The 14,995-nt window shown below is 35.9% G+C and overlaps 1 protein-coding gene across 1 annotated transcript; it reads right to left on the minus strand.

Moving 5' to 3' along the window:
* Positions 1-12,063: 12,063 nt before the first annotated feature.
* LOC107474874 (expansin-A3) lies at positions 12,064-14,989 on the minus strand. Its single transcript, XM_016094521.3, has 3 exons — positions 14,850-14,989; positions 14,220-14,538; positions 12,064-12,732 (listed from the first exon to the last, which is right to left on the minus strand). The coding sequence occupies exons 1-3, from the start codon at positions 14,851-14,853 to the stop codon at positions 12,423-12,425; spliced, it is 633 nt and encodes a 210-aa protein (XP_015950007.1). The 5' UTR covers positions 14,854-14,989; the 3' UTR covers positions 12,064-12,422.
* Between the last annotated feature and the right edge of the window lie 6 nt (positions 14,990-14,995).

A 14,995-nucleotide genomic window follows, 5' to 3' on the forward strand; every position in this document is an offset into this window, starting at 1 on the left:
TTTCTTTCTTTTTTTTTCTTTTATTTATTTATTTATTTTATTTTTATTTTATTTTATAATTTTTTTAATAAAGGGTAATTTGGTAATAAAAAAATATAATTGGTAAAAAGGACGATTTCAAAATAAACTTAGACTTTGGGGACCATTTTTGAGCGGAAAAAAGGCGAGGGACGAAATAAATTTTCAGCCCTTACGTTGGGGACCAAAATCATACTTAACCCTTAAATTTACCATAATATATTCAAAGAGACTAAAACATTAATATTTTTATCATTATATACCATTTCTCTTATCGATTTATATATATTTAATTAAAAAAATAGCTTCATCCATTTAGCCAGATGAATAAAATTCAATAATTTCACTATTGCTAATGATTTATTCCATCTGCGTAGAGAGAGAGTTATTTATAGAAAAATCATAGCAATTACAACTCAATGACATAGAGAGAGAGTTATTTATAGCCTAGTGCACCAAGTAAAAGTCACAAACTCTCACAACTGCTATAAGAAAACTAACTATTTAACACTTGAGTCTTGATTTTCTTGTTCGGGTTTTGCTATTTAACTTGAGTCTTGATTTTATTGAAAGCCTAGCTCAAATTAATCAATTCAAGTAAATTAATCGTGCTTATTAATGAAAATAACAAAAAGCTATGTCCTCACATACAACCATTTTCATCATTATGCTCATCGAACACTCTTTTTCAACTCCCGTCCTGCCGCCCCCACCAATTAATAGATCCAATAAATTATTTATTAAAATATATCCCTATTATACAAAGAAGTCATCATATATAAATCTTTCACAGCAGTAAATTTAAAGAGAAATGATGTCATAAAATATTTTTAAGGAGATCAAAAATTTAACTTTCACAGTATTGTCTATAACCTCAGCCTCAGTTGGATTAATATAATTCTCTTCTATATTATCTCCTTCATTCTCATCCAATTGCTCTTTACCTGTAGTGTAACTCAATTGTAGAAGATTTAAATTTTGGATTCATTGTGATTCAATATGATTAAAGAAAAAAGCTCAAATAGTAAAGACTATGATAGAGAATATAAAAAAATAAGTAAATACGTTAAAACTTATAATATAAATGCTAGAAGAAGCTATGAAAGTACTAGTTTTTGAAGAAGATAAAAAGTATATACCAAGTCAATTTATGACTATTAAAGCCAAGACTTATTACGTACTCATTTTTTCATATATTCCTGAGTGTGGTATCTATATCCTTCTCACAGTAAATAATCCAAAAGAAAAAAGATACCGTTTGGTTTCTCTGCAACACTCATCAAGAACTAAGAGTTAGTTATAGCATTTCATAAGGCATCTCTTGCACACTGCTACCTTTGATATTAAGATAATGCAAGCTTATCAAATCACATATGAATCTGGTAGTCTCTGCAATGGAGTGTTAGAAAGGTCAAGAAAAAACAGATGAATCAGTTTTCAATACTCTTATCCTATTCTGACCAAAATCAGAATAGCACTATACCAAATCAATATTAAAATCAAAATAAAATTAAAATAGCATTTTCAGAGAACCAATTTCCAAATCAAAATCAAACAGCATTATACTAAATCAATATAACATTAATATTAAAATAAAAACAAAACCAGAACAACATTTTCAGAGACCTAATTACCAAATCAAAATCATAACAGTATTATAACATATTAATATTAAAATTAAAACAAAATCAGAGCAGCATTGACAGAGAACCAGTTACATACTAAATCAATATTAAAATCAAAATAAAATCACAACAGCATTTCCAAATAATAATTTAGTGAACAAAAGCAACAGCAAAAGATTAGCAAATCCCACATTCCCATATTTTATTCCGCTCCCTAATCGCAACACCATAATCAGTTAATCACGTCTCATCTCATAATCCAAACTCTAATCACTATTCAAAGGACTGAAACAAACACAAAAGCAGAAACTCACACACCGGTTTCCTTTTTTCTTCTTAGCTCCAACAAAAATGGCCAACAGCCAAACACGCCCTAACTGAACAAAAGAAAATCATAAAAAGACCACTTACCACAGATGACAACTCACAATTAGCCAAGGCAGTGAAGCAGAAGCAGCGAAGCAGAATTAAATATAATACTAAGTTCTCCCTCACCTTCATAATGATTTTTCAGTGAACAAAAAAGTTAGCAAATTAAATATAATACTGAGCCTAATGCTAATAATGTTTACTAATAGAGAGAGGGGACGAGGAAAACAAAAGATAACTGTTAGGATAAAATTTGTGGAAAGAAGACTAAATAAAACATTTAAACAATTCGGCTACCTAGTGTTTCTCATAGTAGTACCGCACTTGTCTGCAACTACTGCAGAGTTTATCTCCTTTCCATGTTTCACACCAATTGCAAAAAGCAGAAAAAGATTCCCATCTTTTAATAAGATGTGCCTAATTAATAGAAGTACTAATACACCGATCTTAATGTGAAAACAAGTCATATATTAGTCATATACAAAGCAAAAATAATAGTAGAAATAATGCACAGTATAGCAACAATAAAAATACAATGTAAGAGCAGCTTTTATGTACTCATGAACTCAGGGTATCAAATTAAGTCTGAGATTGAAATATAGCAAAAGCATAGTGCCACAAAATCAAAAAGATGGATTTTATGTACTCATGAACTCTATAACTCATGCAATAACTCTAGAATGCTACTCCTCATAAGAAAATAGTCACTAGTTATAATCCATCTCCATGTTTACAGTATCTTTAGGGTGGTGAAGTGTGATAATCCATCTCTATGTTTACAGGGAGTGTCATAAATCTTAATTTACATAAAAGTTGCATCACTCAATCACCTAGAATATTATCACTGAGAGAATCCATCATTTAAACTCAAAGAAGCAGTGATCAAAATAGGCAGCATTATACCAAATCAAAATTTAAATCAAAATAGAAACCAAATCAATTAAACTCCAACAACAGTGACCATGGTTGCAGCAAAATGGAGAAATCAAACTAAATGGAATAAAAAAAATGAATTCAATAGAATTTAAAACAGAGATGGCTTACAATAAAAGAACGAAGCAGCAGCAACAGGAGAATTCAAACTCAATGCTATCAAAATTTATTTTAATTATCTTTAATAAAATAATTTCTGAAATCAAATTCTGTAATAAATAAATAAATTAAAATTAGCATATAATAAGAATTTTTCAACAATTAGTTCATAATATTTGTTATTTATTTATAACAATAATTTTTTAGTATTCTACTAATTTAATATTTACAGAGAACTATTTTCATATGCATCTTTTAATTTGTATAATTATTTAAATATTAAAAAATTATTGCTTAATAAAAAAGTTATTGTAATAGTTATAAAACTGTTCATTCAAATAGTCAAAAGAGAATAATTTTATTTTATTGCTATAACTTAATGAAAAATTAAACTTCAATAGCAACATTATAAAAATCGTTGTCTAAAATCATCTAAGAGAACGGTTTTAAAGTGTAGCAACTTTGGCAACGGTTTTTAAGCGTATCTTTTGTATAATTATTTAAACAACATTAAAAAATTGTTGCTTAAAAATAAATTCTAGTAACAGTTATAAAACCGTTCTTTAAAATAGTCAAAGAGAACGGTTTTATTTTGTTGCTATAAAATAATGAAAACTGAACTTCAACAGTAACACTGTAAAAAATCGTTGCCTAAAACTATCTAAGAGAATGGTTTTAAGGCGTTGCAGATTTTAGCGTTGCTAAAACCCATATTTGTTGTAGTCAGTTGTCATATTTTGTGCGGTACCCATATACGTAAATCTCTAAGAAATGTTGTAGTTGCATAGGAAGCTCAGCAAGAACATGACTATACCTGTTCGTCCATTGCATCACCCAAAATGAATGGGTGGTGGCGGTGGACCACTCAAGATTCTTATTACCAGTCAGGACTTCTCCTTGTGCTTTGTTTAGATCCCATTCCTGATGAGGAACTCCCTAGATAAAACTAAAATGTCCCCTAAACTTATCAGTTGCATGTTACTCAATGCATTTGAATGATATCAATGACATCGTAGTGCTCCACATAACTAAATACTGACATATGTCTGCAACAATCACATCTGGCTCAATGCAATCAATGCCATAAACCTTTCACACAAATTGCACACATTAAAAGGAATAGATGATTACGCATCAAATAATAATAAGGTTCAACTAACATTAGACACTTATATCATGATAACATACTTGACCTTTCTACAGCTCATCTAATAACTTACTAAAGTAAGCAAGAGAATGAAATCTATAGCATCGGCCAGCATGCTCCCAGTTCATCCTAAATCTTAAAATATGATGTGTAACACTTAGCTAAAGTTATTAGTAAATAATTTCACCTATTTGTAAGCGGAAAAAGTTAGGGATTGTCAAAAATCAGCAAAAGAAATGGTAGACAAATCCAAACCCAAGTTAGCAAAAGTGTTAGTGAACCATCGATCTTCTTGCAGTCAAAACGAGATACCCTACATAGCGCTCTGTACAAGTGTGTTAGGTATGTTGATCCTTAACTAAATTCTCTGATACTGGCAAAGTCGTGAAGCAAAGGCAAAAATTTTCAAAGCACAGCTGTCCTAGATTTGTCTCTAAACAAAATTACTCCAAATAATAACATGATGTGGCACTTCACGTAACTCTGAATGTCATTTTTGTCAATCAAATCTAAACGATCTTTCAGATTCTGAAGCCACGTCACGTTTATGAAGTTTTCTCTACAATTTATCTTCCTAAGTGCAACCCAAATTGGTGCAAACACTCAGTATCTAAGGCATCGTGACTACTCATAGTCACTCTGATCCTATCACTGGAAGACCATTATTTGTCGCAAGACCAAGGATAACAGCCACATATTCCAATGTCATAGCACACTCACCAACCGGACGGTGAAACATATGTGTGTTATGATGCCACCTCTCTATTAGAGTGTTTACCATTGCCGACTGATATTGAATTATTCCAATATGAAAAACGTGATAAAAATCACTCTACCATAAATTCTCTACCATAATAGGATTCTACAGATCTAACCGCAATAGTTAATTACACATTAATATTCATAAACTTTACAAACTGTAGCCAAATATTATATAAAATAAAATTATCCATAAACACTGAATAATTATTTTATGATAATTTATAATAATAAAAATAGAATTATTTATTATCATTAACATAATTTAATTATGTTTAACAAACCCATTACTTATTTAAACAATAAAATAAAATTATAATTAATTATAATTTTAATAATACTAATATTCTATTCTATAATTTATCTTACAAAAATTTCACAATTATATTTAACTTCTAACAATAATTAACAGAACTTAAATATATCTAAAATATAATTCTAATAATTATTACCAAATAAACTAAAAATATATTTTCTAATAACCTACGTTAACGATATTCACTAACTAAATTCAACAATACATTTTCAACTACTATAACAATTATCATTAACAACATTAATCTCTATCATTATTATTACTATTTTTGTTAAATTAAAAAAAACTTACATAATTAAAATGACTAAGATAATTAATAATATAAAATTTTTTACGATAAACATCTTTAATTTTCTATTTTTTGGCATTGTGTTATTTTCTAAAAAATTAAAGGAGGTTGATCAAGAAGAAAATAGAAGAAAATCGGGGTTAAGGTTTCTGAAGGAAAAAGAGAGATTTTAAGAGAGAAAAAGAGCACTCGCACGAAAGAAATTAAAAAAGAGACTTGTGTGTGTGAGGGAGAGAGAGAGAGCGCGCTCGTTTGCACGGGTTAAGTGAGGACGAGGGATGACACACGCGACAAGTGGATGCTACACATAAATTAGAGGATCTAATTTGTACACTTAAATTGGACTGTCTGATTACTCTATCCTCAATTTAAAATGTTCGATTAGTGACTTCATAACATCATAAAGCACCCTGCTCTCTAATAACGTGGTGATACACTATTTTAAACTCTATTTTAAAATTAAAAAATGACACCTGACTTATAATTTTGATGAAAAAAATATTTATTTAAGGTGGATTTAATAAAGTTTGTATTTTTTTAAAGTGATTTATTAAAATTGGTTTTATAAAGATATATTTTTTTCAATTATAGTGCTATGTTTATAAATTAAAATAAAATAACATTTTAAGAAACACATGTTAAAATAATTGTGTTTAATAATATTGTTTTTAAAATTTAAAATGACTTCAATAGATATAAATGCAATAAAGAGTAATAATAAAACTAGATATTTATTAATATATAATATTATATTGAATATTTTAATTTAAAAAAACATAAGTTAGTTTTGAGAGTATTTTTATAGATGCATTTAAAATACTCTTAGCTTTATAAGGATGCACAAACATATAATATTTTATCAAATACAAAATAAAATACTTCAAAATACTGATAGACTTTATTGAGTGTATCATTTTTATGTAATTATATACGTAATATTTTAAATAAAAATATATTTGTAATAAAAATATTTATTTAAGATGTGTTTAGCTTTTGTTCCGACCTATTCCAGTTATGCAAGAGTCCGGATTCGGATAAGCCGTTGACCCGACAACACACCATATATATCCGAACCAAGGGATAATCCGCATGCCACCTCTTCATCTGCGTGAAACCAGCCAGCCGGAGGAGAAAAACCTTTTGGAAGGTGGGTCTGCTCACATGGGACCCACCCTAGTACAGGGTATATATGGGGAGGGCTCTACCCCTCCCCGGAGGTAAGTCACCTAACTCTCATTTTTTCTACCACCTTTTACGGATTCTAACTTAAGCGTCGCAGTCTCTTTTGCAGGTGGCTCCCCCCGCACCACTTTGTCAACCCGGAAGATCCTCGAGCGCCTTTCCTCTCCCTTCAACGTCAGCCTAGGAGGTCTAATCTCACACGAGCAACCCGGATCCAGGTCTCCTGTCGCCCCTGCATATCCAGCACACCCGAACCGTTCAGGAACCCTCCGAACATTGGCGCCGTTTGTGGGAACCTGGCCTGAATGGACTTCCTGTTGGGTCTAGTGGAAGGGAAAAAGGGAGGCGAGCCATACGTAGAGGAGAACGCTCACTGAACCAGTAGGGTGGCCTCCTTGGCTTCCTCCTGCGAACGCACAAGATCCCCCTCCCGTGGGGATCTCCCGTTCCCGGAAAAGGCGCCCTTTCGGAGGAACGGGAAGCGACAACGTGAGAATAATGCAAGAGTTGCGCCACAGGGGGCAAAACGTTGGGAGGAAATTGGCGACTAGAGAGCGCTACCAGCCCAGCCCGAGTCAACCTCATTCCCGCTCTCCTCAAAGGAGAGGAAAAACTTGAGGAAGAAGCCCCCGGAGGAACCACGCCAGGCATACACCGGGCTCCCAATTTCCCCCGACCAGTGCGGAGTCGGAGAGCCAAGGAGAAAGCAGAGAAATACCGAGGAGACGAAAAGATCCCATAATCTACACTCGGCCCTTAGCGAGACACGCTGAGGAGGATGACCGAGAAGAGAGCAGGGAGAGACCGGGAAGGCGACGAAACCCCATAATCATGGAAGCAACTCCTTTTCACCACTCCATTCTCGAGGTCCGGCTGCCAAAACATTTTGACAAGCCAATGGACATGAGATACGACAGAACCCAGAATCTCTAGGTACACCTAACGATCTTTGAGGCCAGGATGAACCTGTAGGGTGTGGGCGACGAGGTAAGATGTCGCGCTTTTCCCGTGAAACTGGCAGGACCAGCAATCCGATGGTTCAACGCGCTCCCTCAAGGGTCCGTGACGACTTTCGTGGACATAACCCGTGGCTTTCTAGCACAGTTTACCACGCGCATTGCCAAGGCCAAGCACCCGATCAACCTTCTGGGGGTGACCCAAAGAAACGGGGAACCGACCAGGAAGTATCTTGACAGGTTCAACAATGAATGCCTAGAGATTGACGGCCTGACCGACTCGGTGACTGGCCTATGTCTGACAAACGAGCTGTTGAATGAAGACTTCAGAAAACACCTCACTACCAAACCTGTGTGGACCATGCAGAAAATTCAAAATGTGGGGAGAGAATACATCAACGACGAGGAGGTCAGCTAAGTGGTGGCAGCCAACAAACAGCAGCCCGCCCATCTTCCTATTCGCCAGCCCAAAATGGGAAAAGGCCCAAGGAACACTCCAAGGACGGAGGGCCGACTAAACCCTTCAAATTGTTCCCCCGAGTAGGAAAATTTATGAACTATACCCCTCCGACGGCCCCGATCGTTGAGGTATACCAACAGATAGCCGACAAAGGCATCTTGTCAAAACCTCGCCAGCTCAAGAACAGAACTGGTGGAAACAAGAATCTCTACTGTGACTACCACAAAGGTTTTGGATATAAAACCCAAGATTGCTTTGACTTGAGGGACGCTTTGGAATAGGCAAATCGTGAAGGCAAACTAGCAGAGTTCTCACAGTTCATAAGAGAACCCAGGAGGTGAGAGTGCGACCGATCTGACGATGACAGAAGCCGTGTTGTGAAGCCAAGGCAAGAGCCCGAAGAAGACAACGACCGCGGCCTTTTCCCAGCTCGGCCTTTGATCCTCACTGTGAAATTCGCTATCACCATCCCCGCCAACTCCCTTCTCTAATCTCGACTCTGCACAGTTATCGTGTTCTTCCTCTTGTCCTCTGTCATTGTCCTGAGCCCAGCCATCCATCACAATTTTCCTCTCCTCCAGTCCCAGTACTGTGTCGCCTCGTAGTCGCTGGTCTTCCTCTGGTGTGTTGCAGCTTCCAACTATGCCATTCATATTGCCGTGACCCGCAGCTCTTATAATCCGCATCCTACTCATCTCCCATTGCTCTTTAATTGGTTCTGCGTTGATGCCCATTTCTTGCCTCCACTGCCATTCTTTTCCCTCTTCGTTCATGGCTTCCCATGCGTTTCTCTTCCCTCTAGCAAGGCCCACAGCCGCCGCTTCCCCTACAATCTCATTTGGTGTGTGTAGCTAACCACGGCCTTCGTCCATACCATGTTGCGACCCATCCCCTGCGCCATATGTTAGTCCTGGTTCTGCACCCACCACAGCCACAATCAGCAACTACTCCCCTTGTCGGGTTAACCTGTCGGATGTTTTCCCTCCTCCGACGTAGGATCTCCGTAGCAGTCCTCCCTTCCATGCCGCGTCCCAGCCTCTGCTTCCCTCAATCTTGGACACGCCATGTGTGAAGCATCGTGGATTAGGAGCTGCTTCTCATGCCGGGTCAGCATGGAGATCGGGTCAGATCCAACCCTGTTGGGGAGGCCCTTGGAGCTCCATTCCATTGGGCCCTCTCCTGTCTCCAATCACCATGTCTTTTACTCCCTTTTTTGGGCATGTTAGTCCCCAGCCCATTCCTTGTAACATCAAAAATGTAGTTTTCATAACGACCTTCATTAATATATGATACTGTTTCCTCGGAATCTACCTCGTCATTAATTTCAAAAGATCCCTCAGAATCCTCCCTTTTCTTTAATGCCACAAAAGTAGTGCTCCCATAATTAGGATTTGAATTCTTGTGATTCTATTCATTCAAAATTATATAGGAATTTACCAATCTGACCTTTTCTTGTTCACCATTTCTATGGTTCACTGCCATCAGCACTGCCGCCTGATCCCAGTCAACCACCCGCTGTTCGTCTCGATTATTCAAAATACTACCAAGATTTTCGTGCTACACCTCTTCTCCCTTTATTATGTGCATGTCACATGTCGCCTCCTTACACTTTCGAAAGCATTCCTCCCGATATACCTCTCCCTCCACTTCTCTTACAAGGACGTCAAACCCACTTGCACCTATTGTAACTTGTATCCACTCGTTAATCATATCAAATACACATGTATTAATCAAAACTCTACCCACACTAAAAGAAGTACATAATTCCGTCAGTTTATCACATTCCACCACCTCGCCCAATTGCTCCCCAATTCTGTGAAAAGTGTCCCTTGACCATGCATGTAATGGAACTCCATAACAATCCAACCAAATTCTTTTATACTCGCTTCTCTTAGTCTCGTCCCATCTCCACACCTTATAAAACAACTTTAACAAGTCGTTAATTCTAAAAGTGTAAGCTTCTTTAGCACTAAGCACAATGTCGAACGCTATCATTGCTTTTTATGCTCCTAGCTCCCTTACTTGTGTTATCTCTGGCCACTCTCTATGAATCTTTTGCTGCAATGCATTAAAATCGATCGCCAACTTCGTACCTCTGATGATACTTCTCTGCAATCAGACGACATTCTCATTCGCTATCAGTACTTATACCTTCTTTGTCTATCCATTATTTTTTTTATCTTTGATGGGTGTATCAGACTCCTGCCTTACCACTTTCTCTTCCACTACTCTCACACTCCTTGTCTGTGGACCATTTTCTCCAACATCCTATCTGGTGATCACCCTCACTTCTTTGCCCCTCGTATTATGTATCACCGCTCCCCTTCCATACTTCGCTTCTCCAACAAACAGTCTTTTGTCTCTCAACACCACACTGTTCATATCTGCAATAGCCTTCAAAGCTGCTTCTTTTGTAGTGTATCGTACAAATACAAACAGATGGATATGTCCATTTTTATTATTCCACGACAAATATATGTCAATGATTCTGCCTGTTCATTTGAACATATTAAAGTGTTCCCTTTTTTATATATCTTCCGGCAAATTGTTGACGAAAACGGAGAAAGAATCAAATTCCAATAGCTGATACTCTTCTTAGCTCCAAACCCTAGGATCTTTAACATGTTTACTTTGTTTAGTTCTTTTCCCCCTGTGTTTCCCCACCTCATACGCTCACTCTCTCTCTCGCTCATGTTTTTGTATTAGAATAATGACATTAAAATATAGTACGTCCATAACAAGTTTCTAACTGCGAAAAAAAAAGAGCAAGAATCCTAGAACAAGCAACCAAATTAGCTAGAAAGCTCCTCTCCAAGGATGGGCCAAGCTCAACACAGACAGGTTAAGAATAAGTTTAGACACGCTAATATATGATGGTAGTTAGGTATGTCCAAGCGTGTTCAGAGAAGAATTTTTTATTTTTTATTAAGACACGATTGGACATATAAGACATGCGAGTCGAACGAATATTGATGAATGTCATATCCAAAATGTGTCCGACACACAAAAACGAAAAATCAGAGAAGTGTTCGTGTTTCATAGGTTATGGGAAATTCTACACGGCCTAAAGCTAGCATGGGATTTGGGAATATGAAGATTAGTTGTGGAAATGGATTCTCTGGAGGCATTTGAGAGTATTCAACACAAATTTGAAGGAGGAAGGAAGAACATGCAACTCTCTAATTAGCAACATTGAGCTGTACAGAAACAGACCCTAGGAACTCAAGTTCAACCATGTGCACAGGGAAGCGAACAAATGCTCAAATTGGGTAGCCAAAGAGAGTGTTTAGCAGACAGAAAGCTTTCACATTTTAGATTCTTTAGCAAACTCATTGTAGTCCTTTTCTCTTGGGCTTCCCCGTAATGTTACCCAAAAAAAAAAAAAACCAAAAAGAATATGTACAAAGTAGCAACTTGTCAACTACGGTGCTATATGACCTGTTTTCATATTGACAAAGAATCGATGCACATCTAATTATCGATAGCCTATTTAACTATATTGAGGAAATAGAAATTACTCATTCCAAGTACGAAATAAATAAAGAAACTATAATTAGGAATAACCTTGTCTTAAACTCTTAAAAGTACTAATCAAAATTAGACGGATGAGAAGAATAGCATCCATAGAGAATCATTCTTTTTCCGGGGAGACACGAAGGAAAAGCAAATATTCACTTTTAAGAAATAATTAAATTCAATTCTAAAGTTTGTATACCGGTCATTATTGCTAAATTTTATAATCAAATTCAGTTTTGCAAATTATAGTAGGTAAATAATGCAGACAAAATTCACACTATTTAACAATATCAAAAAATCAGAAGTAATCCCTTACAAAGGAAACCAACAAAATTAACTTGAAAACATATAATAATAATAATAATAATAATAATAATATCTCATGTTCAAGCATTGCTGGGTAACAAATATTCCAACAATACCCCTACCCCCATCACACTTTTTAGTAACAAACACATTCACAACTTCACCCTCGATAATAATAAGAAAAAAGAAAAGACACAAAAGCTAAATTCCACCAACATACATACCACTCAGTCACTCACATTTATATAAAGTCACTTTCACTTTTTTTTTATCCTATCTACCCTTCTCTTAACATTTTGGTCCCTACCCACTTACACTTTACCCAAACACAGCTTCAAAAACTTTTCCCGGTAAAATAGAGGAAAAGTTGAAGGCGCCAAACTAAAAACCCAAACAAGTCAAAACTACAAATAATAATTAATATCTTTTTAAAAATTAACCTTTTTTTTAGATGCGGAAATTCTTGCCCATGAAGGTTTGGCCAAACTGCCAATTAGATGGTGCCACGTTCCATGAGGTAGAGGCGCGTCTGTCACTGCCTTTAACCCTAAAGGAGAGGGCCTGGCCCACTAAATCAGCATTGGATTGCCAATTTTGCCCCCAGTTACGGCTCATGGGGTTCCATTCAGTTTTGGATCCCTTTATGCTCACGCGCACGATATCCCCTGCACCCGCGACGTTGGTGATCAAAACCAAGTTGAAGTAACGGAAACCGTTGATTGTGAATCTGATTCCACCTATCTTCCTGCATGGCACCCTGAACCGCCCAATAAAAAAATATTAAAAAAAGTTATAATTTATGATTCAACTATTCCGCAGATAATTAAAAAAATCTTCAAATAAATTACTGGTATGAAATATATTTTAAAATATAAAAAATATATTAAAAATAAATTAAATATATATTTACATATAAATATATAATAATTGATTTAATAATAAATTCATTACGTACACTTAATATTTTTTGTTTATGATTTAGTATAAAAATTGAAAATAGAAAAATAAAAATAAACAAATAGTAGTATCAATCAAATCATCATAACTTAAGCTTTGACTGGGATTTTTTCTTTGGAAATTTCCAGGTTAATCTATAGGGATTAAGGGATGTGGTAACTAGGATTTTGCTTTAGGTGCAAGGTTATTTTGGTAATTACCCATTTACACGGAAAGTAATGGCCTATTGGGTTACATACTTACATTACATGGCTAAAAACCTTTTTGGATTATCTTTGAGCACTTGAATTTTCTTATTCAATAATCAATACTAACAAAGGACAGTTCCAAAAGAATAATTAAAATTGAAATTGAAAAGAAAGCTCCCAGAATTATGCAATGCCAATGGGGCTTTCTTTTATTCGGTTTGGGCGCAAATGGACGAAACTGCTGAGGAGGGGAGATTTTGGTAGTAGTTCTTTTGTTTGTTTCCCAAGAAAATCAGAAAGAACACAGAAGAAAACAATCAACTTAATAAAGCAAGATTTTCAACCCCCATCTTCTGCAATTTCTGGTTGGTAATTGGTAGTACTGTATAAAGAGCAAGGCAATTGGGAAAGCCCGTTTTGGAAATTATAATAAAAACGCCAAAAGCTCTTGAACCCTAAATCATATTTTCAGGATTTTTCTATAAATGAGTAGCAGACAATTCACTCCTATCGAAACTACACTAAAGAAAAAGGAAATGGTAGTATATCTCAAGTGCATTTAATTTCTATTAATAGTTTAATTCTAGTTCATTTTAATTTTTCTAGTTTTAAATGACAAAATATTAACCCAGTATAATTAAAAGACAAAAACTAGAAAACAAAAGCATAAAATAATTCCAACTAGTTATAGTGTAATATACTCTACATTCTACAAGTTTCTTTTAGAAGCTAAAGCATAATAAAAACAGATCACGTCCAGTTAAATTATTTTAACAAATTTCACAATCCATACAAAAATTAAACAAACGCTAAAATATGTTATAACACACCAAATTATGCAACCTAAAATGTTGCATAAATTCTATAAAACAAAAAGATTTTATTTTCAACCTTTTTCTTCGAAAGGAAATATTTTATTAAATTTTCTTAACACAACTCTAAAACAAAGATTGTTGGGGTATAAAAGCTGAAAATTTAGACTAAAAAGAAAGAAAGTAATGTAAATGACTTTTTACCCTCAAGTAAGAGTCTAAGACATTATATATTTGAAGCAGAAGGACAAAAATGACATATGAAATGAGGGGGTTTGGGAACTCACCGGCGGTAGCTGACTGGTACAATTCCAGCGCGGTACTGAGCGATCTTGAGGAACATTGGCATAGCGAGGTCGAAGTGTTCCCTTGGGGGGTTACACCAACCGCCGTTATCGCTGGCTTGGGCAAAATTCGGTGGGCAGAAGTTGGTGGCGGTTACCACGATAGAGGGGCTGCCGGGGTTGCACCACCGCGGGTCCTGGTCGCACTTGATCTCGAAGCATGCCCCGCAGCTCAGCCCGTTGTTGAACAGAGCTGTGCTCAGCGCCGCCGTGTTCACGCCGTACCCTTGGCTGTATAGGTTCCCGTACCCACATGCACCGCCTGGTAACCAAATTACAAAAATGCCCCCATTCAATTTATATTTCAAAGGGTGTTATATTTTGCTTAAAAAATAATGTGTGACAGGGGTAATAAATGTGTGACAACCTACTAATAAGTTAGGTACATGTTAGTAAAAGCATTGATGGATTTGGAAGAGAAGGTGTTAGCTGAAACGCGGGTAGTAGCTAAAACGTAAACAAAAAAAATAATTAAGTGAAACAACATTTTGGTGGATAAAGACAAGGCAAAAAATTAGAGGGTTTTGTTTAAGACGTTTTGGAAAATGAGAAGAAATGGTGAAGAGGTGATACCCATTGTTCCAGATGCATCATTTCCACCGTAGAAAGTGGCGTGAGCACCCTGCCAGGAACCTGCGGTGTAAACTCCGGGGATTCTGGCAGTGGCTGCAGCAAAAACAGAGACCAGTGTTGCAATGTAGAGAAGAGTGGTTCCCATT

Source organism: Arachis duranensis, chromosome 2, assembly GCF_000817695.3.
Source record: "Arachis duranensis cultivar V14167 chromosome 2, aradu.V14167.gnm2.J7QH, whole genome shotgun sequence".
Lineage (NCBI taxonomy): Eukaryota > Viridiplantae > Streptophyta > Magnoliopsida > Fabales > Fabaceae > Arachis > Arachis duranensis.

What these genes read in the sequence shown, in the direction of transcription:
- LOC107474874 (XM_016094521.3), bottom strand. An exon ending in GTACCAGTCAGCTACCGCCG is followed by an intron (nt 12,733 to 14,219) that starts GTGAGTTCCCAA and finishes TGGGCGGTTCAG; the next exon opens with GGTGCCATGCAGGAAGATAG.